Below are 25,987 nucleotides of genomic sequence, written 5' to 3'. Positions count from 1 at the left end.
TTGTAGATACCCATTAAATGTCACAAATAACCACATTAGAAGCAATAGCACAAAAAGCAGGTTTCAGGTTTGTAGGTGTTAATGTGCAGAAACTGAAGAATCAAATGTTGACTCTCCCAGAATTATTAAAAGCAGTGAGACAAGCAGTATTCAGAACTGTACTCAGAACAGGATTCAGACAAGCAGGTTTCAGAACTTAATCACACAAAATAAAACTTTAGGACTATGCTGATTATTTGAGAACTGAAAACTGAAAAATTCCAAGCCTTTTTTTGACACCATACAACCTTGAAGCATCCCATATGAGACCTGTAGTCTATCTTTTTTCCATTTCCTCTACGCCTGCCTCCATTTTTGTCTAAGCTGCCGACTGTTTTCATTAAGCAAGGACTGGGATACCATTTTTGATTTTAGCTGTCTCCAAGCATGACGGCCAGTTGACACAGGCCTCGAAGTGGGCCTGGAAAATGTAATATTAAACATAACAACAAAATGATCTGAGAGCCCCAAATTCTCAATAGTCAGCTCACCCACCGGGACACCCCAAGACAAAACCAAATCAAGAGTGTGACCCAGCTTGCGCACAGCGCCAACTACAGATTGCGTGAAAGAGTCCATCAATAACAAAAAAAATTGTACCAAGGGCTTCTCAGGAGAGCAAATGTGAATAGTAAAATCACCTAATATAACAAGTGGATCACAGCATGGAATCATAGATGATAAAAACTTATATTTAGGGGGTCTGTATATGAGTACAAAAATGACTGGGCTTGTAAAATCCACTTTAAATACTTGCACCTTAAAACTAACATACTTTTCAACAGATAACAATCTGCATTTTAAAACAATTCTTAAAAATAGTTGCAAAGCCCCCTGCCCCGAACCCCAGTCTTCAGAGAGTTCAGAGGCTTTAGTGAGGGAGTCCCGATTATAATCGCTGAGCCAAGTTTCAGTCATTAAGAAAAAGTCTAAATCTTGTGACGAGATAAGATCATTAATTAAAAATGACTTTTTACAGATGGAACTTATATTTAAGAAAGCCATCTTCGCAACAGTACAAGAAGCTGACTCACTTTGTATATATATGGTGACGGCACATACTCCGAGGGTTGAAGGTTATCAGGGTTAACACCCCTCTTCTTCAAACGGTGTCACAAAACTTTAATCCCACTTGACAACTCCCACAGCTGAGGAACAACCGTAACCATCCTGTTGATGCACTGCAACACAGCAGAGATATGGGTCGAAAACATCCACTGATGTGCTTACAAGCCTGGCCGGACCAGCAACTAGAGTATGTGTTTGTCTCTGTTTCACTAACACTTTCACTTGCCTCGTCTCCTGTTGCTCGACTCGAAAATGATGTTTGACTTTGCCAGTTGGAGATCAATAAAAATAATGTTAAAGAGGTGTGTGAACTTGCAAGTATGATATCAGAGACTAGGTGCGTTTCCATTACCCTTCAAGATGTGCAATTTTAAATTGCGAATTGAAAATACGCCTAATGGAAACGGGTCAACTTCGCAAAAACTCCCACATATTGCAAAAAAGTTTTTATGCTCGCATGTGGTGGTTTTTCAGGCAATTCGAAAAAGGAACATTTCGCAAAACTGCAATGGAAATGGCTTTTTCGTATTTACAGGTCACATGGCATATGTAAAAAGTCATGTGATCATTTTTTAATGTACTGATCCTTTTCCTATTTAGCGCCCAAGCTCTGGAACAATCTACCTAACATTGTTTGGAAGGCAGACACACTCAGCAGACACAGTTTAAATCTAGATTAAAGACCCATCTCTTTAACCTGTCTTACACATAACACACTTCTATTATTCAAATCCATTAAAGGATTGTTAGGCTTCATTAATTAGGTCAACCGGAACCGGGAACACTTCCCATAACACCCAATGTACTTGTTACATCGTAAAAAGACTGGCATCTACGCTAATATTAGTTTGTTTTCGTTTTTATTCCAAGATCACCGTAGCTACCCAGATCCAGTCTGTATCCAGATCAGATGGTCACTGCAGTCATCCGGTTCCAGTCCATATCCTGTCTAAGCATTAGATCAGGACCTAGAGATGACCTGCCCTGAATATCAGTGGAGACCACATCAACTATAGATGAGCACCAAAGACGAATCTCCAGTGAGGACTTCGTCATCTAGATGGCCACTGGCACAAGACCACAGGAACCAAATGAATCTTCTGCACAATCTGACTTTGCTGCAGCTTGGAATTAAACTGCTGGCCTGTCTGGCCAGAGAAGAACTGGCCCCCTGACTGAGCCCTGACGGAACCCAAGGTTTTTTTCTCCATTTCAGTCACCAATGTTTTTGGTTTTGGTTCCACCGAAGTTTTGGTTTCTTGCTGCTGTCGCCTCTGGCTTGCTTAGTTGGGGACAGTTCATTTCCAGCAATATCGTCGACTTGATTGCACAGACATTCTTTTAACTGAGCTGGATGATGACATCACTGAATTCAATGATGAGCTGGCTTTAACTGAAAATTTAATGTTTACTGTTGTCCTTTTTCATTATTGATACACTATTTTCCTATTTAATACTGCGAAGCTGCTTTAACACAATCTGTATTGTTAAAAACGCTATATAAATAAAGGTGACTTGACTTGACAAAAACAGATTCAGTATTCCTCAAAATGAATAAAAACAGTGAAATGTAAACTTAGAATAGGATGCAAACCTGCAATAATTCAATGTTAACACAAATATCCTTTATGTATTTAATCAATTACTTCATGAAATTAACCAATGTCTTTGCTGCCATCCTTCGATGATCTAATCAAACCATACTAATAAGCAAAAATGCCAAAACATGAAAAATATGACATTTGTTTCTTTTCTTTTTTTTTCTTTCTTTCTTTCTTTCTTTCTTTCAGAAAAGTGTTGGAATTTATTTTCCTGTATTCTATTCTTTATGCAATACGGAATGCCTGAGGCTTATTAATTTCATTTTTGGTGAAATGCCAAAAATATAACTTTTTTATATTAAAAATAAGCAAGTAAGCTCAGTTCAGATGAGAAAAAGTAACGCAAAAGTAACAGAACACATTACTTTTCATAAAAAGTATCAAAGTAATGCAATTAGATACTACTCAATGAAGAACCAAGAAACCAAAAAAAAACCAAGAAACCCAGAAAAAAATCAGTGAAGACACCAAACAGACTGACATGTTACAGTTCGCCCCCTCCCAGGAAGGCACATCCTCATGCCTCAAAAGGACAGTCCAACTGAGGTGGGTGGGGGCTCTGGAGGTAGGCGTGGAGCAGGAGAGAAGCATCCAAAAACAAAGTCCAAACATGGGGGAGTGGAGAGTGGGAGGTGCCAGGTGTTGAGCCAGAGGCCAGCCAGGATGAGGCCCCAGGGCGGATGGCCGATGGTTCCCGGTGGAGCCGAGGGAGGGAGGAGCCAAGGTGGAGCCAAAGTGTCGACAGGCCGAGGTGGAGCGGGGGCGCAGAGGCTGGAAGTGGAGACAGGGAATCCATGAGGCTGGATGAGGCTGCTGGCCTGCAGACACTTGGCACAACATTATTGATATGGGCTGCTGAGGGGCTGGAGGACAGCAGCTGACCTGGGGCTGAGGAACTGGCTGACTGAGGAGGTGGGAGAGGGAGGCTGTGCAGGCAGACAGGAGAAACAGGAGCTACTGGAGAGACAGGAGATGCTGGAGATACAGGGGCCATAGGAGTTATAAGGGGATTGGGCAAAGCCTCCTCAAAAATGTCCTTCAGTTCATCATAATAGCCAGTGACAGCAGCCATTACTACCACAGCGGTGGTATTGTGGGCGGGGCAGGGAAATTCTAACCAGTCCAACCACAAGTACTCCCTCAGTGACTATCTGTGGTGTAGCCGGCTCGTGTACCTGGTCAGACCCTTGATGTGAGGCGGGCTCTGGGGTGATGGTACCTTCCAACCTTATCCTTGGTCTAGATTCCTCCATCACGGCATGCTGACCTCCTCAGTCTGCGGTGGGCATGTGCAACACTCCCGTCGCGTCGATCACTGGTGGTGATTGGTTGGTCTCTGGCAGTGGAGTGGGACTCGTGGTGAAGGGCAGACGATTCATTGTGCACCAGCACCCACTCCATGTAAGCGGCGAAATTCTCTTTAGGACCGCCCGCTGGAACATGTGCCTTCAACACAGAGCGAGCGGTCCGGGTAATGAGTCCCATGTGTGGCTCTCCAGTGGACAGTCTCCCTGCTTCAGGCAGAGAAGTTGGACTAAGGGAAGGTCCATAAGGAAAGAGGGAGAAAAATCGAAAATAATCCAACCAAACAAGGAAAACGCTGCAAAACTATATCGGTCTTCTTCTGTCACAAGTAAGTGTATATCAGGAACAGGCAGGAGAATCAGAGTAGCATTTCAAACAAAGTAACTTTAATAATGAATTCACTGGAACATGGAGATGGACAAAACACACATTAGCTTAGATGAGAACTGACAAACACAAAGGGAGAACTGAGGACTTAAGTAACTGAGACAACAGATGCGAAGAATAAACATCACAACACATTCAAAACTAGGTCACAGGGAAGACTGACACAATGCAACTTTTTAGGGAGTAACGCAATATTGTAATGCATTACAGTAAAGTAACTTTCCCCAACACTGTCATAAACGAGTGATTTTTGCTTTTTCTATGGATTAACATTAATGACAGACAGCAGCTGGTAAATGCGGTCACTTTAATGTATGAATCCAATATAATGATCCACATCGATTTATTTCTCAATAGTTTATGTTTACTTGAAACATAATCGACTGTTTTGGATAATATTTGGCAAAATATCATGTATTTGACATGATCTTGTATTTATTTGTCTGTTTAAGCATGAAAGAGAACAGGCTTGAGGGTTCGTGCATTATCAGAGCCGCAACATGAGCCAAAACAGCTTTTGAGTACTGCATCCAGTTCTTTCCTGTCTTTTTGCACTTGAATGATGTAAAATTTTCAAATTGGCAAGGTGTATTTGTCCGTTCAGTGTCAGAAGAAGCGAAAGTGAACAAGCTTCAAGGACACGGCTCTCTGTGTCACACAAAACAGTTTGCAAGCAATGAAGCTCTTACATGTGATCTTGTGCTAGAATGGTGTTAAATCGCTTGAATGTTTTAACTGACAAAGACATAAAAACATGTGCAAATGGTAAACACAGCAGTGGCTGATCGGAGCAGTGATCTTTCACATTGGTCTCTGGCCATCAGGCAGTCATTATAGACTTAGTTTGCCAGTATAATTGAAATGTATGCATTTATTTGTAAATTCAACCGATTGAAAACGATGTAACATTCTTATCCTGAGGCTCCCTCTAGTGGATTGCAATTGTCCTCTAGAGGGGACATTTTTTCTGAGCCAATGTAAGTCTATGGGAAATTTTTGATTATTAATTACATGAAAGCCAGAAAGTTTTGTCTCAGAAGAACAACTAGTAGTAGTTCAATTAATATAACAGTATGTTGGCTTTTTCAAGCCAACATAAGTTTAAAACACATTTCAGTAGGTTGGTTTTCTCAAGCCAGTCTAATTAATTAATATTTTAATTTCACAGATTTACTTATTAAGATCCCCAATTTCATACTTCTATATTTAAACTGTAATTTACATTAATCTTATAGCATGATTTAGGCAGTTGAAATGGTATTGTAAATGTATTTTGATCAATGTTAAGATGGATTTTGTGATACTGATTTTATGTCATTCGTATAACTGTCCTATAGTGTAATTAAAGTCATTAAAACATGTTAATATGCAACTTTAATTTTTACAAATAATTATGAGAGGAGTGCCCTTTTTTTACTGGAGCACCTGCCCCCTAAAATGTGTGTGTGCGTGTGTGTGTGTGTGTGTGTGTGAGAGAGAGAGAGAGAGAGAGACTTACAGGTTCATTCTGTGACATGAGCCATTTCCCTTCCATCTGTTCAACCATGAAATGTTCATCAGCAAATCAGACATGCTCAGCGATCCTCGTCTATCTCTGTCTCTCTCACAAGCACAAATAATGATATCTAAAGCTCTATGAATGAATGTAATGAAACCTGTGGGAATATGGCATATTTCACTCTAAAATTTCAAGAGAAGCCTAATTACACTACACCAAAATAAACAAATAATGTAAAGCAAATAAATAATTATAGAATAATAATCAAATGTGATTACATCATTTTATATTATACTATAATTATAGTATAATAGTTATATATAATACCAAATTCATGATAGAACCAAAACCTGCCTTACATTTTTTTTGCCTTTAGGATTTTGCTTAAGGAATACCATCATCTTTCATTTGAAAAAGATACATACTGAGTAGCAAACACTGTTCTATGTTGACATGAACCTACCTGTTCAGGTTTAAGGCCAGGTGGCACCCAGGCGTACTCCTCTAGTGCACAGCCAGAGTCATCATCAGAAGTTGAGTTCCTCTGGAAGTCGAACATGATTTTAGAGACCGTCCTCTCCATATCCAAAGCCATATCACCACTTCATACCATTAATCACTGCAGAAAGTCACAGACACAGGATTGAGAAATGCAGATCTAGCACTTTACACACTTACAGATGCTGATATCACAGACACTTGCATGCATTTCATTTCACAAACACACATCACTGTTGATATTCAGTATGTGATGATTAAGTTGTTACAGTTTTGTTAAAGTTGTTGACCGATGCTCAATAAATGTGAGCACACTGTCAGAGTACTGAATTCAACACCCCAGCTGATAATACAATGTTGCTGTAAATGCAACAAAGTAACTCACTGAACGTAATTGAAACATAGCATTTAGACAGTTTAGACATAGTTTTAATTTAGACACATTATTTTGCTAAATAATGCTACTGATGGTCAGTTACCTCAATTCTATGTTAATGTAATTTATTCTAGATAAACTGCAAACATTTTTTTTTTTAATATTACAAAATTTCAAACTACACAGTGTTTGAAAAGACCATTTTGGGGAGTACTGAAGCTGTATACAAAACAAAGCCATCTGAATGCATCAAAATGTCTTTAAAAACATAAGCACACATTTGATGAATGGTGCTGAGAAAGTAAAAACAATGTTTTTAATACTGACATTATTATAAGCACATCTGCAGCAACATGTCAGCCATGCATAAAAATCAAATGTTAAATTCAAGATCATTAAAAATAACCCTTGATCATACAAGCGTCGGCAAGCTTTCTCGCACATTACTCTCACATTACACATTATACAATCTTATAACATACAAGACGTCATTATGACATCACACATCACTTGCACACAACATGAACCTTCATTTGGTCTTTAGAGTCAACAGGAAAAACAAGGAGAGAAAGAACGATTCTAAATATAATGATCAAAGAGGAGAAAACCAGACAGCTAAAATGATTTCCAATGTTGCTATTAGATCAAATCCATCAAAAGAATATCACTTCTTTACTAATCATACAGTAGAAACCATGTTTAAATAGGCATTGGAAACCTGTTTCGATAATATCACTGTAAAGATACAACACTCATCTGTTTGACAATTCAAATGAAAGACATACAGACCTGCATCTTCATATCTACATCCAAAAAATAACCCGAGGGCTGAGAGAACCAGAAATAGAGGGAAAAAAGAAAAGCGCAGTGCTAATGCAACGCGAAAATAAACGCTTTTCTCTTTTATGTGTCATGCCTCATCCTTCGCTCTCACTCTGCCTGTGGATTTGACTGTTTCTGTGTGGGTGTGTGAGAAAGAAAGAAAGAAAGGGAGGGAGGGAGGGAGAGAGAGAGAGAGAGGGAGGGAGGAACAAGAAAATTTCTTATTTGTGTAAAAGGCAACATTAAAGCAAGCTCTCAGCTGAAGAACTGATGTTGGCCTTCATGTCTTTTTATACTTTTTATTACAATACCGCAGTCATACAGCATATGTTTATTTTATATTTGTGTTATTAGCATGCATACATTTACCGTACGAGAAAAGATACAAACACACACGTACAGTAAACAGCAATCATGACCAAGAAGTGTATTTCTTGTCATATGAACATGGCGACACGCAGGGCAAGTTTGGTGAGCAATCAGGTTTAAGCAAATAAATTGCATCACTGTGTCAAAATTCCAACATTACATCAGAATAAACCTGTCTAGAGGTTTGAATATTTGCAGAGACACGCATGTAAAACATCTCTGCAAAGCAAATGGTATCCTTTCCATTTTTTATGTACCTCCTCTTCTGAGCATGGGAAAATGAAACACATTTCATTTTACATGTTAATGGGGACCTGTTATGCAAAAATCCCTTTTATAAGGTGCTTGAACACAGTTGTGTGGCCGCAATGTGTGAAAACAACCAGCCTATAATAAAAAAAAAACACTCACTCATTTTTTTTTATAATCACAATAAATCATAAGCAGGCTCTCAGTACAGGCAATTTTCTCCTTATGATGACATCGTCGTAGGGAAAAAGTCCCCCCCATTTGTGACGATCTCCGCCCTATTAGCATAGACATAGCCCTGAGTGAGAAGCAGCAGTCCCCCATTACTGTTTTCTCACAGTAGCTGCTGGAGATATACAATGTCAGTTACAAGTGTCGGTTGATGGGACGCACCAGCGAAATAGGAGTCTCCGTAAACTCCATCCAGCTGAGGACACTGTGGTTAAATTTAATTTTCGAAGGAAATGTCCCAGAAAAAAAGTCCCCTATACGTTTAGGGATCTTTACCAATGCTTTGTGCGCAAATGTCAGCTCCAGACATTCTAAGTATCATGTGTTTGTTTTCCAAATTGCCTTTCTGAAAGATGCCTTGCTGAAGATACCAGGATGATCGTAAACAAGAATGTGGTAGTTAAAAATTGCATACGAAAGCAACGTGAAGTTGACGGCATGGTCATAATCACAAGTGAGACTTATAAAGTTTGTGACAGCATAAGACCAGCTTTGTCATTATTTTTCATGCGCTGTGATTAACCGTGCATAAACACGCATTTATTATGCACAGTACAATCAGATGACTGACTTTTAAACGGATTCCAGTTTGAACATCTAAGACTGAACAATGCTGCTAAGAGTTGCTGACATTTTCAGTGCCTGAGATTGTCCTGTTTTGTTTTTGCTGGCTCCTGAAGCTCCGCCCTCTTCTGAAAAGTGGGCCGGGGACATCAGCTTATTTGCATTTTAGGGGACAAACACAAAAAGGGCGTGTTTGGGCCAATATCCTAAAAGTGGCCAATTTAACAAGCTAAAAACAAAATATCTGCTTGGTATTTTGAGCTAAACCTTATTTCACATACACACTCTGGGGACATCAGAGACTTATCTTAAAAGGGGGCATAATAGGTCACTCTTAAATCAATAAAACAATACAATACAAAAACAATACAAGGACTCACAATTATTGTAAATATACTGATTTCATAAAACAATTCAGTGAACTCCAGGGTCGATGACAAGGACACGAGCAAAACCATCTCTAAGCATTTCTGCCCTGAGCAAATAACTGTATATAGGCTTTCAGTGACGATGATGAAGATGAGAAAATAATTCAAACCCACACACTTGGCGTCAGTCAGTGACGGTGAGTGGGCTCTCGACACATGACAGCGCCTCATAATACAGCTGTAATTACTGCTGCTGCATTTGAGTTGATAATTAAGCCTCAGTGATGGCTACACGTCACTATGCGTTAATGACAAAATGATACGCACCGGGCTTACTTTATATGTGCCTGAAGGGTCCTTTTTTTCTGAAGATCACAGTTAATATTTAGCAGTCTTTAGTCCAATTAGTGGAAATACAGCTGAAATCTGGGATGTTCAGCTATGCTAAATACACCAATACTATTAAACAAGTTCATCTATGGAATATGTTGCTTTACAGTTGTAAGGTATTACTAATAAAGCAGAGCACAGTAGTTTCCCGTATGACCTCTAGTTTTAAGATATTTCAAATACGTGCACTGACAGAGGGTCTCAAACCATATCCACAGACAAAACATAGGGTTAGCATAATTTTAGACATCTTTTTATTGATTCTAAAGCACAAATAGCATTACAACAACCTTTACAGCCTCCTTGTCATTGTACAGGAACACACAAAGATGTTTGAGCATTTGGAGTGCTCTCACTGACCGTGAACACATTAATCATTCAAACTAACAGCAGGATGCTGGCTTTGTCTCTTTCCAGTGAACAGTGCTCGTGCTCTGGTCGCCATGGAGCTCTCTGCAGTGACAAGTCTCCGTGGAAACCTTGTGCAGATCCAAGAGCAAGAAAGCCATACCCGCAACAGATTTATGAGTGAGAGAGTGTAAACCCATGCACCTTAAATCATCACTCACAGTCCTCTTTCTTAGTCTTTCTGTTTTACCCACTTGCTTTCTTTGCATCAGATTTCAACTACTCTCTGTCTTATGCTTGTGGTCAAATCATTAATCCTAAACGAATCCTATTTTAGAACCATTAAGATTTTTGTGGCACTATGTAATATTTATTATGACATTATCATTATTTTTAGGCATTAATGGCAGGACAACCACAACCTTAAATAAATCGAGTCTGATTCTATAAATATGACCCTGGACCACAAAACCAGTCTTAAGTAGCACAGGTATATTTGTAGCAATAGACAAAAATACATTATATGGGTCAAAATGATCATTTTTTCTTTTATGGCAAAAATCATTAGGATATTAAGTAAAGATCATGTTCCATGAAGATATTTTGTACATTTCCTACTGTAAATATATCAAAACTTAATGTTTGATTAGTAATATGCATTGCTTTGAATTTCATTTGGACAAATTTAAAGGTGATTTAGAGATTTTTCTTTTTTTTTTTTTTTTTTTTCACTCAGATTCCAGGTTTCCAGGTCCAGATTCCTAACAAACCATACATCAATGGAAAGCTTATTTATTCAGCTTTTAGATGATGTATAAATCTCAATTTCAAAAATATGACTTTATGACTGGTTTTGTGGTCCAGGGTCACAAATAACTGATTAGAGAACATGGAGGCCAAAACAAGAAAAAAAAAAAAAAAAAAAAAAAAAAAAAACTTTTACTATGCATACAAAGAATATACTTGCATAAGTGCCATCCCATAAAGTAAGAGAAAGAGAAAAGAGAAAATATGCCTATCATACAAAGTTCAAAACATTGAAAGCAATAGAAAATGTATTGGGTAGAGTGGTAGAGTGGGGGGACACTGTTTTCCCCCAAATAACTACTAGATAAATCGAATGTTGTAACTATGGACTATGTTGATGAGAGTATTCACCACGAAACTTACACTGGTGATTTACTTGAAAGAAAATGGATTTCATAGTACATGATCTTATTTTCAGCAGTAAGAAAATGTAAGTGTTTTAAACCTTGCTGTTTTGTAGAACATCACAGTTATATATGATATGAGAATATTAAGGCCTGTAGATAGGGAGTACGTGTTTTTTAAGAACAATTTAATTCTATTTTCAGAAGTCTGTGGGGTAAAACGCCCCCAGGGGGCATGGCGTAATTACTGTAGTTACTCCATTCTAAACATCAAATCTTTTGTTTTTCAATCAAATGTATTGTAACTAGTTGATTGACTTAACATTTTTGGCCTTTATATTTAAAAATGACCTCAGTTAAGCATCAGCTAGCTAGTTAGCTAGCCAGTGAGAATTAACTATTTTTCAAATAGGCTATTATAATTTTGTAATTCATAATTCATAATATTATATATAAATTAAATTTTAAAATGAAACTTTTTTTTTTTTAAGCTAAGACTGGGGGGCATTTGTTCCCTGTGGGACAAATCTCTTCCTTAATATAAAATAAACTTTTTGTTAAAAATTGAATAACATGAAAACTCTGGTACTTGGTTTATAGTTTATGTTACAGTGTTTGTGCATATGTCATTCATTCATGTGTCATATCGTACAAGATTTAAATGATTTCAAAATACATATCAAATAGTAGAACGTGTATGATGTAGTATTTTAGTTGATTTACTCATGCCAAACTCTGATTTCTGAGAGAGACACGGACAGGCTATAGCAATGCGGCTAATTGATTTGCGCTTATTTCATTCTTGTTTACACTCATTCACTTCACACACTCACTATTGCGTAGTGATTTTAGAGGTTATGTCTAATATTGTGCTTTTCCCTAGATCACCTGTTATCCAGCAAACATGAGGAGTGACTGTGTCAGCCTCGGCCGAATATTATTTGGCATAATTATTCGTACATTGCAGAATAAGTGCTTTATAAGTACTAATGTATTAAGTATGTATTTGACAGGTTGTGTCAATTGTAGGTGTATGTGGAATTGTACTGTCATTGTTGCATGTAAGCGAGTCCAAAGATTAAGTATAACTAAACATAACTATAACTATAAAACTATAAAAATGCAACGTCAACTGATTTTTGTGCAATAATATCACTAATCAGAGTCACAGTGGCCATTCTCCTAAAACAACAACACAGACGGTGTGCTACTATTGTAGTTTAGCTCTAAAAAAAAAAAAGAAAGAAAAAAGAGGCTTAATGATTTGTTCAGATTAGAACCAATTTGTTCAGATCAAATAAGGTACAGCATGTTTTGCGTGAACGCGGCCAGGATTACCACAGTATATGCATAATCCCAACGGTGAAGCAAAGAGGTAGGAGTGTGATTACCTGTGGCCACATGAGTGCAAAAGTTGTGGAAGAGACAGCATTTATAGACTGCACCATGAATGCCTGTGGATGTACCAAAATACTGCTGACAAGATTACTTCCACTCTCTAGAAGCTTGGCAGAAGAAGAATATTCCATTATGATGATAATCCACAGCACACTGCCAAAACTGCACAAGAGTTTCTGAAGAGGAAAAGAAATTTGTAAACTATGACCTGGTGAAGAATCTTGCCTGACTTGATCTAACAGAACACATTTGGGGTATTAAAAGGAGGTAGAGCAAAAAATCTGTCTACAAATATCATGCAGAGGAGGACTGAGTCTACCATTAGATGTATGCTAAAGATTTTAATCTCACTGGCTGCATTCATACTGGCAAGTCTGATACATAAATCTGATCTTTAGACCATATCCGATTTTGTTTAATGATTTTTTTTTAAGTATGTTCATGCCATGCCAAGTCAAGTCTGTTTCAAGTCAAGTCATGTCTTTGTTTGTTTGGATTGCAGAGGAGAAACTGTGCAATCCCACAGCCCCCCCCATCCCCCCCGCACCAAAGCCTGTTCATGTCATGCCTGCTATTCCAGAGCCTACTCTGGTCATGTCTGCCAACCCAAAGCCTGCTCACACCATGCCTGTCATGCCAGAGTCTGCTCACCTCATGTCGGCTCAGCCACAGCCTGCTCACGTCATGCCTGCCAAGATAAAGTCTGCTAACTGATAACTGCTGATAACTGTTTGATAACAGTCTGATGGTGGTCATCTCTTCCACTGTGGGGATCTTTGCTCTGCCTGCTCAAAGACTATAGAATACCCAAGAACTGTCACTCGTATAGTTTTGAATGGGGAAAAATGCAACATTTACGAGGCAGTTCTTGTCACATTTCATTGGCGATTTCAAATATGAAATTTAATCGTAAGCTTGGTGAACAGTTTTGGAGAATTTGATGTTTGTCCATTCAAAGATAAAGGAGTTTCAAAAGTTTCAAAGATGGCCGCCGAGTGAAATGACTTGCCTTAAAGGGACTTTGGCCTGCTCCGCAATGGCTTCCTGCCCTGTCGGCTTCGCCATGGCTAAATACTCCTCTGGATCTGATCTGGTGGTCTGCTGCTCTTCTGTTCCACAGTCTGCCTCTGATCCATGGCCCAGGTCCTCCACCGTTCACAGTCTACCTCTGTTCTATGGCCCAGGACCTCCATTGTTCCACTGTCTGCCACTGCTCCAGGGCCTAGGTCCCCCAGTGCTTCACGGTCTAGGGCCACCTCTGCTTTATTGTCTAGACCTGCCTCTTCTCCAGTGTCCAGGTCTACCACTGCTCCATTCCATGACCCATCGTCTTGCCCATTCACAGTCCATGCCATGTTCCAAGTCCTGTTCCTCTTCATGGGCCTGGCCCTCCGTCCCACCCACTGTTTTGCCTCAGCTCCACCACCTTCCTGGACTTTGGGTTTTGGGTTTTGTTTGGGCATCTAAAGCCGCCCTTAGAGTGGGGACATTTAGCGTGGGGTTTGGGTTTATTTCATGTTCATGTATTGTTTTCATGTCTTTTATTTTTATATTTTGCCTTGTCATGGTTATTGTTCCTGTCATGTGATTTCCCTTATTCCTCTTGTATTCCTGCTATTGGCTCCTTGTCCTGCTATTGGTTCCTGTTTCAAGTCATGTCTTCCTTTGTTTGGATTTTGGATTACTTTTGAATAAAGCTGCAGTTGGGTTCATCACAACTCGCCTTTCAGTTGGACTGTTTGTTACACCCTGAATCATTTCATGGTAGTTTTTGATGGTTTACCGGTTATCTTTAAGTAATGAAACAGTCCATGATTAAGGAAATCATGGAATATTTCATTGATGAATGATTAGAAGACCATAGGTGCCAGTCCACATGGCATTACCTGTTACTCATAGCACCCCTTAGTTGTGATGAATGCTGTTCTCCATTCATCCACTTTTCTCATTCTAATGAGATTGTAAATCACTTCTTAAATTAAGCATGGTGTAAATGCATGCCTCCCAAAGCTGTTTACGAGCTGAAGTAATGAGTGGTAGTTGATACCCGTATTTTATGGTTACTGCATTTAATTCTGTAATGTATGCATGGTCGGAGGCCTCCATCCTTTTACTCAACAAAAAAGAAGTCTGGTATAGCTGGGAAGGTAGAGCACTTTGAATGTAGCTATTTTTGCTTGTTCTGACATACTAAACATGTATTTCCACTATAAATGAACATTTTTAACCATATTTAAAATTTACTGTTTATTGTCATAACTTAATAGATGTATCTGTTTTATTGTATTTTCCACTGTCCATTCAATTTTTAAAAAGAATTATATTTCTGTGAAATGACTAGCTAATACTGTAAATATATTATGGTATTAAAAGTAATTTTTTGCTTGGTCTTCATTTTCATTTTGTCAATTCAAAAACAAAAAAAAATAATATTTAACCAGCATTATTTAAAACAGGCTCAGGTATTATGCAATCTAATTTTAATAGAAAAAGTAGATATGTGTGTATGTGTGTGACAATTTGAAACACTAGTCCAGGTTAACAGACACAACTGTATTTTACCAAGCTTTCTTTTTTTTTTACTAGTCTCTACATGCTAGATGTCATGCCAAACTGCCTGCCAACTCTGTTCCCTATTGTGTTGATCTGAAAGCATGTTCCAGGTCGGATGACATTGAAGTGTGCCTTTGATTTCTTTTATGTCCCCTGGCAAATTAAAAACTGCGAAATTCATGACATTGAAGTCATACTGCCAGTAACGGCTAAACTGATAATCCAAAACTATTTTGTTCAATTTTATAATTCATTATAATTATTTATTTATTTATTTATTTATTTTTTATTTATTTTATTTTATTGTTATGTTTTTTAACATTTCATTATCATTATTGTACTTTCACATCTTGAAATACGTACTGGTTCTACTGGTTTAGCTTTCGAGAACATCCAATAATTCTGAATTATGTTAAGGGAGGTCTAATGATAATTCATGCATTCTGATTTATTTACACTGTAAAAGAGTTGAATTCTCATGCTAATTTAAAAAAACTCTGGACATATGACAGAGTATTTCTGTGCCAAATAAGGTTCTTGTAAAGTTTCTTTGAGTATGGCTCTGAGGGACCGAGCAGTCAAAGGCAAGGAATGCAGGATTTCCAAACAAAAAATTATTCATTAAATCCAAGGAAAGTTACAAATAAAATTGCTTAGAAAAATAAATGGAAATAAAGAAAATAAAGACAGGTCTGGGCCCATAATGGTCAACTGAACAAAACCAAACTTAACAATAATCAAAATGAGATGGAACACTTAAATACACTTATTTACACAAAGGACTAGTCCATTACACCTACACACACACTCTTAAAAATAAAGGTGCTTCACAATGCCACAGAAGAACTTTTAACATCTGAAGAACCTTTCTGTTTCACAAAAGGATCTTTGTGGGAAAGAAAGTTCTTCAGATTATAAAAAGGTAAGAAAGAGATGGTTCTTTAAAGAGCCTTTGACTGAATGGTTCTTTGTGGAACCAAAAATGGTTCCTCTATGGCATCACTGTGAAGAACCTTTTGAAGCACCTTTATTTTTAAAGTGCACAGACACACAGGGAATAATACAAATATTACTCAACACAATCAAGTAATTAACTTAAAAAAAGACTCTTTAGCTTTGCACTGCACGCCTCCAGGAGCTCGATTGTTTTTGAAGAGAAGCGTTATAGTTGTATCTGTCTTTTATAAATCTGATAAAACTAAAGACTTTGGATATATAAAGGATGCACTCCTACTGTCACGGTGTCATATGCGGGGAATGATCAGGATGAGCGAGGAGGTCCAAAACATAGAGTTTTATTTATAATATCCACAGGGAAACAGGAATAGACAGGAAACAGCAGGGAACCAGCAAACACAACGTAAACTGACGGAGTAACAATACATGAAGACAATATAATCACCGACACCAAACTTGAAACACAACCAAACTTATATACACTGACTAATCAGGGGAGGACAGGTGTAGATGATCAGACGATGACTTAACAAATTGAAAACGGAAACGGAAAGACCAAATAAGGGCATACGTTGGGGAAAAACACACAAAACAGTCCAAAAGGTCTGACATTAACCCCCCCCCTCCCATAAGGCGCCGTAACAAACACACTGGGGAGGGAGGGTGGGCGCCCTGGAGGCTCGTGCGGGGCAGACACAGGAGGGATAGGAGGTACGCCTCCAGGGCAGATCCGGGAGCTCAGGGAGCCAAGGTGGAGCACACAGTCCCGGGTGCCATGGCGGGTCAGGGAGCTCGGGGAGCCACAGCGGAGCACAGAGTCCATATGGCCATGGTGGGTCAGGGAGTTCAGGAAGCCATGGCTGAGTATACAGTCCATCTGGCCATGGCGGGTCAGGGAGCTCGGGGGAGCCACCCCCCCCCCAAAAGGCGCTGACACAGGAGGGCGATCGGGAGGCGCAGGCACAGGAGGGCGCTCGGGAGGTGCAGGCACAGGAGGGCGCTCGGGCGGCGCTGGCTCTGGAGGGTGCTCTGGAGAAAGCTCGGGCTCAGGAGAACGCTCTGGAGGGCGCGGTGTAAATGCATGCCTCCCAAAGCTGTTTACGAGCTGAAGTAACGAGTGGTAGTTGATACCCGTATTTTATGGTTACTGCATTTAATTCTGTAATGTATGCATGGTCGCTCTGGAGGGTGCACTGGAGGCAGCTCGGGCTCTGGAGGAATGAACGGGATTAGTGGAGGCTTTGGAGAGCTGGACGGGACCAGCGGAGAAGAAGGAGAGCTGGACGGAACCAGCGGAGACACAGGAGACAATAATTCATATAAATCCACATAATCCTTAATATATATTTGGCTTGCCATATTGCCAATAGTTAATCCAGAGCGCAGGGGTGTGGCAGGAGTCCGAGAGCTGGCCGCGGGCGCGGTGGGAGTCCGAGAGCTGGCCACAGGTGGCATCCGAGAGCTGGCCGCGGGCGGAGTCCGAGAGTGTACCGCGGGCGCGGCCGGAGTCCGAGAGCTGGCCGCAACTGCAGCTGGAGTCCGAGGGTCAGCCGCGGGCTCTGGGCTGAGGATGAGGGAGGAGCTATGGAGAACGGGGTAGAGCGAGGGAGGACCGGAGGGAGCGAGCTCGATGGAGCAGCACGTGGAGGACGCTGGCTGAGGGTGAGCTGGAGCGGCCGCGTGTTTACAAATGGGGGGGAAGATGAGAATCTTTCACATCGACAAAGAAATCAGAATGACAAAGGGAAAGGACATGGTTGATAAATTCCAATCGTCAGGAGTTATCGAATTGAACAATTTATCATTGTTTAGGCCCATCTGGAAACATGCGTTGATCGCGGCGTCGCTCCAACTCACCAGATGACAAACGCTCAGGAATTCCTCCACATATTGCTCCAACGGCCTCTCCGCCTGCTGGACGTTAGATAGAAAATCCTCTGCCCAGAGCATTTTGTTCGGTCGGTGATTCTGTCAAGGTGTCGTGTGCGGGGAATGATCAGGATGACAACTGACAACTACTCTATAGGTACTCAAGATTAACATGGAATTAGCAGAAACTGTGTGTGTTATGGCCATTTTAATATTTTTAATTAAAACAACAACAGCACAAAAAGATGTAGTATTTTGGCACAGAAGATGTGTAAGTCAATTTTTTCAGCAACCACAATCGCGAACAATATTGCAGTAAATAGCACAAGAAAGTTCCGTGAAAGCTTACACATTCATCTAAGCAGAATCTCAATATAGATCGTTAAACTCATGCATGTTAATCAGTGTTTTTAGATCATTATCTGCACCTTTACACCAGAAGGAGAGTGAATGCACATGGTTACCAGGTTTGGGAAGATTAAATAAAATTAAGGGCAGAAAAATGTATCCATTTAGAAGTATACTTCTGACTGGGGCATTTAAACTCCTGACCTCTGGCAACACCAAGCATGAAAGCTCTTGGAGTCTTGTTCCCAATGCAAGACAAAAGAAATATTAAATGAATTGTGACACTGTCACACAGGACACATTTTAATCTGCTCAATATATTATAATGATTTTATGTATATTTGAGTTTCAATAGGTTATCATGTTGCCTTAGCCTTTTTATTCCTCTTAACCATTTTAATGTATGTCTTTAAGTGACTTTGGGTCTGCCTGTCATGTGATCCATCAGCCCACCCTGGTTTGTTTATCATATTATCTGAGTCTGTGTTCCCTGACAGAAGACCAGAACAGGTAAGGAACACACAATAACATTAGCTCGACTGACACTAATTCATTCAAAGAACTGGATCGCATCCTCACCACTACACTCACCACCACACCTGGCTCTGCACCAGCCCTCACTCCTTCACAGGCTTATGCCAGTAATCCCATGACCAACGTGGCATCCTACTCTGGTAAAGCAGAGGAGCGCAACGGACACCTGCTACAATGTTCGCTGGCCCTCGAGATGCAACTGCACCGATTCCCCACTGAGAGATCAAAGAACTGCTTTATTATCTCTCCACTGACGGAAAAAGCACTGCAGTGGGCCAAGACCAGGGGTGTCAAACTCAGTTCCTGGAGGGACGCAGCCCTGCAGAGTTTTGTTCCAACCTTGCTCCAACACACATACTATGCAGTTTTCAATTAAGCCTGAAGGACTTGATCAGTTGGATCAGGTGTGTTTAAAAGGGTTGCATCTAAATTCTGCAGGGCTATGGCCCTCCAGGACCGGAGTTTGACACCCCTGGCCAAGACTATCTGGCAGCAGTCGGGACCGGTAACACAGTCTCTAGACAGTTTTGTTGCCCATTTCCACTTTTTTTTTTTTTTTTTTTTGGTAGACCCCTTGGTGACTCCTGCAAGTGGATGGAACAAGTGTTCTCTCCTCACAACATTTTGTCAAGGGTTGTCACTAGGGCTGTGCAGCGATGCCAATATCTGTATATGTATCTGTAACAATCTCAAAATTATTTGTATCTGTATTCAGATAAAACCAGAAGTTTGTACTTACTTAAGAGAACTGAAAACCATTACATCTTTTTCTTTATAGTTATCACTTTACAAATATGCCTTTTATAACTGATAAAATAATATTTTTTATGATTTTTATGATTAATACATTTATTTAAATAACCTTTATTTATTTAAATATCGCCGATAGCCTCGCGTGGACAGTGCTTTCAGGTGTAATACAGGGCTTCGGGAGACACCAGTTTGAGTCCCAGTGTCTGGACAGCACCCAGGGTCAGCCCACTCCCCACCATGTGAGTGGAGTGGAGTGGGAGCAGTGCGAGGAGTGTAGCAGCATGATTTTTGACTGGAGCGAGGAGTCTTTTTTTCAAAGTCAGAGCATCGTGGTTTTCACTCGCTCTGAGAGCACTCTACCACTCCTTCATGAGCACAATTAATGCCAACAGCCCATAATGTCACTGTATTTTAAAAAGAATTCAAGCATTAAACATCCTTAGCTAGCTTGACAGATATGTGGTTCAATCAAATTAAAAAGAAGGTGAAGGTTATAATGATGGCGATGGACAAGTGTGGGAGGTTATATCTCAAGCATGTTTGTTTGTTTGTAGCATGTGGATACTCAATATTCATGAGTTAGTCAGTTAACCCTCTGGAGTTTGAGGGAGTTTTGGGGCCTTGAAGAAGTTCTGACATTTGTGCTTTTTTCAGTATCTTCAGTAGGTCATATGTGAGGGAGTGACAATGCTCTTGAATATTTGGTGATTCACACCTACGAGACAGGCCATCAGTGTGACTGTGACAGTGAGGTAGGTAAGAAAGAATGTGAGGAGAATAAAATAATGGGGGTTTTGATTATTTGTAATTTATTTATGTATATATTTATCATAATAAAGGTCAAAGACGCATTATTGAGCACAATGATCTAAACACAGAAATGTAAATTGACTTTGTGTCATACCTGAAAACAGATCCTGTTCAAAAAGTGAAACAAATAAACCATACCTGATATTTCCAAAGTGTCTGCTGCTTCTTTCCCTGGATTTAAGAAAAAAAAATGTCCCATCATCAGTAGTCAAGGAGCAATATATTGCATGTATTCTGAAACCTTATTTCTGTGTTTTCTTGTTTTCCCTGTTCTCCTGTTTAGTTTAGTCTGTGACCTAGTCTCTGTTTCTCCTTGATTGCCTTAGTTCACCTGTGTCTAGTTAATTAAGTCACTAGTCCCTCTCTTGTGTTTTGTATAAAGTTCCGCCCATTCAGTTCTTTGAGTTGCCAGTTATTGCAATGATTTACACTTTGTTGGATTGCCTAGCCTTGCCTGTTTGGATTTTCTGTTGGTTCTCCTGTGGATTATTATTAAAGATTGTATGTTAGGACTGACCCTGCACACAGTAAAAATTGGTCAAAACATTCTTAGTGTTTACAGTGTAAACACTCATATTATTTTTGGATTTACTGCTTTATATTTTAAAGAACATTAAATTGTGAAAAATTTAGATGCAGTTAAATTAAACATTTCGAATGCTTCAAACTCAAATGAAACATTTCAAATGTGCTGCTTCTGAGGTAAATTCTGTCTTATTCCTCTCAGCGCGTAGCAGAGATGAACTTGAATCCTCATGCTTTGTTTACGGAGGAGATGTGGCCATTTGCATGTTCTTACATTATGAACAACACACATTACAAAGCTGAAGCGAAGTGATTATTAAATGCTTGAAGGGGATGAATGGAAAATTCTTTTATGACCCCCACTGGCCACACAGTATTACGTCATGCCATATGGCCTTTCAGTGCCCCTGCAGTCTTCTAGGTTTTTAATTACGAAATCCATTACGACGATATCCTAGTGTACTCCCGGAACATGGCTGAACATTGCCACCACATTTCAGAGGTCTTCCAAAAGTTGAGAGAGTTCCATCTATACCTCAAGGCAGAGAAATGTTAGTGTAACGTCCTGGGGTTTTGTGGTTTCTTAAAATAAAAACTTCTCAGTCTCCATGAATATCCAGTTGAAATGCGTCACTAAAATGAACTGAAACTCAGCGAATACATGACACACAGACATGAGAGATATATCTATAGAAAGTTTGAAATGTCTACTTTTATATGAAGCAAGTCTTATCGAACAAATTTTCTTTGTTAAAGTAATCCATATGAAATCAACGCAATGTCCTGTTTTTCCCTTCGGAGCTCATTACCTCTAATTAGATCACACCCACACACTTTTGCTGATATTGATATTACAAACATCCACATGAAAGATGTGTGACATGTAAACACCCACATCAACTCCTAAACAAAACAGCAACGTATTTATGGCAGATACATTAGTTTTTGGAAGAAGGTGCTGAGAGGAATAAGCCTCGTATTTATCCCAGAAGACGGCTCGCTGAGAGGAACAGGCTAAGCTTGTTAAGCTAAGCTGTAGCAGCAATATGCATAGCTATTTAGATGCAATGTTAGGAAATAGCAGCAGCATGCTTAGCAAGCCACATTTTCATTGATAATATAGCAGCGGTAGCAGGAAGTACTTTAGTTGCATAAAATTTTCAGGCTACAGTTCATTTTGTGAACTCTCAAGTGAAATAGGCATTATTTTGATCATTTGCTGTTTAGTAAAGAGGCTTATAGCAATTATAAGTACTTTGTGCAGCTGTAACAGCAGTATACTTAGCGATTTTTATAGCAGCAGCATGCATAGCAGATTCAGATGCAGTGTTAGAAATAATATTAGCAGTGTCATGCTTAGCAAATTAGTTATTATTTTGCTAATATAGCAGCAGTAGTTAAAAGTACTTAGATTAAATTTCAGCGATTTCGCATGGATGGTCAGTGAATTCTCTTATAGCTATTCTTAGTATTTGTGCATAGCGTTTAGATCGCAATGCTAGCTAATTTTAATAGCGGCAGCATGCAGAGCAGTTTCAGATGCAATGTTAAATAACCTTAGCAGCGGCATTCTTAGCAAGTTAGATTATTATTGTTTCTAATATAGCAGTGACAGCATATAGTACTTTTAGTTGCATGAAATTCCAGTTAATCACATGGGGTAAGTAATGTTAAATAGGTCATTTATTACTTTTGCTATCTAACAGGGCTACAGTACCTTTGCAAACTCTCCAAAGTGAAATGGGCATTATTGATTGCATTTGTTTGTTTAATAAAGAGGCTTATAGCAATTCTAAGTACTTTTGTGCAGTTGTATCAGCAGTGTGTTTAGCTATTTAGATCACATTTAGTGAATTTTAATCACAATCAGCATGTATAGCAATTTCAGATGTGATGTAACAAATAATATTAGCAGCATCTGCATAGCAAACCAATTATTATTTTGCCAATTTAGCAGCGGCGGTAGGAAGTACCTTAGTTGATCGAAATTTATTGACAAGATAACGCATGGATAGTAAGCAGGTGAATAGGCACTTTTGCTTATTTAACAAGGCTTACAGCAGATTTGTGAACTCTCCAAAGCGAAATAAGTATTATATGCACTGTTTATTTAATAAACAGGCTATAACAATTCTAAGTACTTTGTGCAGCTGTAGTAGCAGTACGCATAGCTATTCGGATTGCAATGTCTGCAAATTTTATAGAATGCCATATATAACAAATTCATATGCAAGGTTACAAATAATAATTTTAGCCGCAGCATGTGTAGCAAGTCAAATTGTTATTGCTAATATGCTGTAGCAACAGCAGCAGAAAGCGCTTTAGTGATAACTCATGGAGGGTAAATTAACTCTTTAAAGTGCAGTAAGCATCTTATTGCTTTTGATTATTCAACAGGGTTTACAGCAGATTTCATACAGCAGCGTGGATTATGCTTAGCAGATTCTGATTAAATATCGTAACTGCAGTAGCTTGCACAATAATAATACTACAACATTGTGAATAGCATTAACAGCTCACGTTGGCGTCGACACTGTATTAGTGTAAAATAGAACTTGCATAGCTACTTGTATGCCTAACTAACAGAGTTTACAGCAGTTTAGTTTTCTTTGTACAGTAGCCGCAGCCTGCATAGGCATTCAGTCATCGAGAATAATAATTTTGTCAGCATATTTTATAGCATTTTGAGGTCACAAATTTTATTTGGTCACAATTAATATAAATAGCAGCTGTAACGGAGTGAGGGAGACGTGAAGCGGGCAGATCCAAATGCAAAGCTTTATTAGTGTCAGACAAAAACATGGTCGAAAACAGGCAGGGTCGGACAATAGCAAACAGGTACAGCGAAGGCCAGATGAAAGAATAGTCTGTGAAGTAGGTGAGAGTCGATCAGTGGTGAACGTAATCCAAAGGGAGAGGCAAAGGGGTATTCTGAATAGACAGGCGAGAATTCCAAAAGGCTGGCAGCGAAACAGACAAGACGAGGAGACAAGGCGAGAAAGCTAAACTAGGGAACACGGGAACTAGGAAATGACTACGTAAAGGGCTGCAAACACTAGGAAAGTGCTAAGCGCAACATACATAGTCCACAATACAATACTCCAATACACAACTCCAATACTCGGCGACCCGTGAGAGGAAGTCCACGGCTTAAATAGTCTCTCATTCGACACAGGTGATCAGTGCAATGGCTGATGAGGAATGTAGTCAGGGGTGTGGTGCAACAGTCAGTGTAATGTGAACATGTGAGGGCGACATCTGGTGGTGAGCAGACCGAAGGTCACCGGCCAGATTCATGACAACTGAAACATGGGATGTTTTGTCAAAAGTAAAAGATACTGAATCATCATCTAAGATGTTATAATAGTTTTTGGTTAAATGTATATTCAAACTAATGAATTCTTAACTTCGAAATCATTATGATCAACTGTTTGCTGTTTACAAAAATATTTCAAAATACAACAAATCTCATAAACTACACTTGTAATATTGTTAATTTAATTGTTATGGATTTACCTCTGAAAAAAATGTTAATAAAATAGCAAAAAATATATATTTACAATCTAGATGTAAGCAAAATCTTAATAGGTCAATATAACCCTTATTACTGTGTTTCGATAGTGACAAATTTGGGGAGAGGACAAATATTCCAAAACTTTCTGAAAATACAACATGAGAACTGACTGCACAATTACTAGAAATGTGTAATGTTATCATACATTTTTGGTAAAAAGACTTTTTTTTCCAAGATGTTTCCAACTGTAGAATGGCCCATATCAGAAGTTTAAACTAATATGGTTTAAAACACATTAATTTCAGCACGATACAATTGTAACGTGGGGAGGGAGGCGAGAGGCGAGCGGATCCATTTGCAAAGCTTTATTTATAGAACAAGACAAAGACATGGTCGAACAGGCAGGGTCAAACAATAGCAAACAGGTATGTAGGGGCGAGACACAAGAATAGTCCGTGAAGCAGGCGAGGGTCGATCAGCGGCGAACGTAATCCGAAGTGGGGCACGGCAAACAGGTAATCCACAGAGACAGGTGAGATATCCACAAGGCAGGCGGCGAGACTGACGAAACGAGAAGACCAGGCGAGAAGGCTAAACACGGGAACTCGGGAACTAGGGAACAAACGCGAAATGAAGTTCCAAACGTAGGTTTGGGAGGAGCCTAATCATTCAGTCCTGTCAATCATCATTACAAGCCTATATAAGCAGCTCTCATTGCACCATCCCAGCCTCCCATCTTCCGGCATACGACCCCGCCCTGTCCGTGAATCCCAGCCCGACGAACTCCCACACTTCTCCAACTAACAACGCTCTGCAAAGTCACGCTTAATCCGGCTCCAGTTTTAGCTTTCCACAAGGGTAATACAGCTCATCAACGATGTCCCGCAGATTTGCCCAGCCGCCTTCATCAAATGCCAAACGCGCTTCTCCCGCCCGGGTATCGTAAGTTAGGCATCTGCGCACTACAGCCGCTACAGTTCCTAACGTTATCCAACTTACAGCTAAACCGCTTTCATCCGTAAAATCTACCTCTCTTAAAATAGGAACGCATACAGCTGAATGTTTGAGGCATGCTCGCCGCATCAAACATTCATTTCCCACGAAAACAATCAGAAATTCCGCTCTGTTTACCTTATCCTTCGCTCCTTCCGGCCCACTCACTGAGCGATTTCACTTTACATCCCGAAAGCGTTTATAATGATCTCATTCTTAAGCGGTATTCCTAAATGTATAATCTTATCGCATAACTTACAAATCGTTAGTGTGTAATAGCTCAGTGTCGTGCGCTCCTATTCTACAGTGTACGGTAATGATAGACACGTCAATCTGATCAAACGATCCAATCCAACGCGCTCCAGCTGTTAAACAGTGTACGATTGGTATCCACATATATTCCCCACTCACTGCGTCATAGATCGAGCTCTTATATTGTGAATAGGCTCGTTTGATTTGAGATGAACCA

General features: G+C 39.6%; 1 protein-coding gene across 4 annotated transcripts in view; it reads right to left on the bottom strand.

The window, feature by feature from the left end:
- The window catches only part of prickle2a (prickle homolog 2a), an 85,890-nt gene that overhangs the window by 40,351 nt on the left and 19,552 nt on the right, over window positions 1–25,987 (bottom strand). For 2 of the 4 annotated variants that reach the window (XM_051117762.1, XM_051117760.1), the window contains exon 2: window positions 6,362–6,517. In XM_051117762.1, coding sequence (XP_050973719.1) covers window positions 6,362–6,493 — 132 coding nt within the window. In that variant the 5' untranslated portion in view covers window positions 6,494–6,517. Of the gene's footprint in view, window positions 1–5,898; window positions 6,057–6,361; window positions 6,518–7,561; window positions 7,727–25,987 lie in introns of those variants that run through there. The other 2 variants (XM_051117761.1, XM_051117763.1) reach the window with 2 other exon arrangements.

The sequence above is a fragment of the Labeo rohita genome, chromosome 8, assembly GCF_022985175.1.
Source record: "Labeo rohita strain BAU-BD-2019 chromosome 8, IGBB_LRoh.1.0, whole genome shotgun sequence".
Lineage (NCBI taxonomy): Eukaryota > Metazoa > Chordata > Actinopteri > Cypriniformes > Cyprinidae > Labeo > Labeo rohita.
Note: the sequence above shows the minus strand (reverse complement) of the source record. Positions and strands in the feature narration are given on the sequence as shown.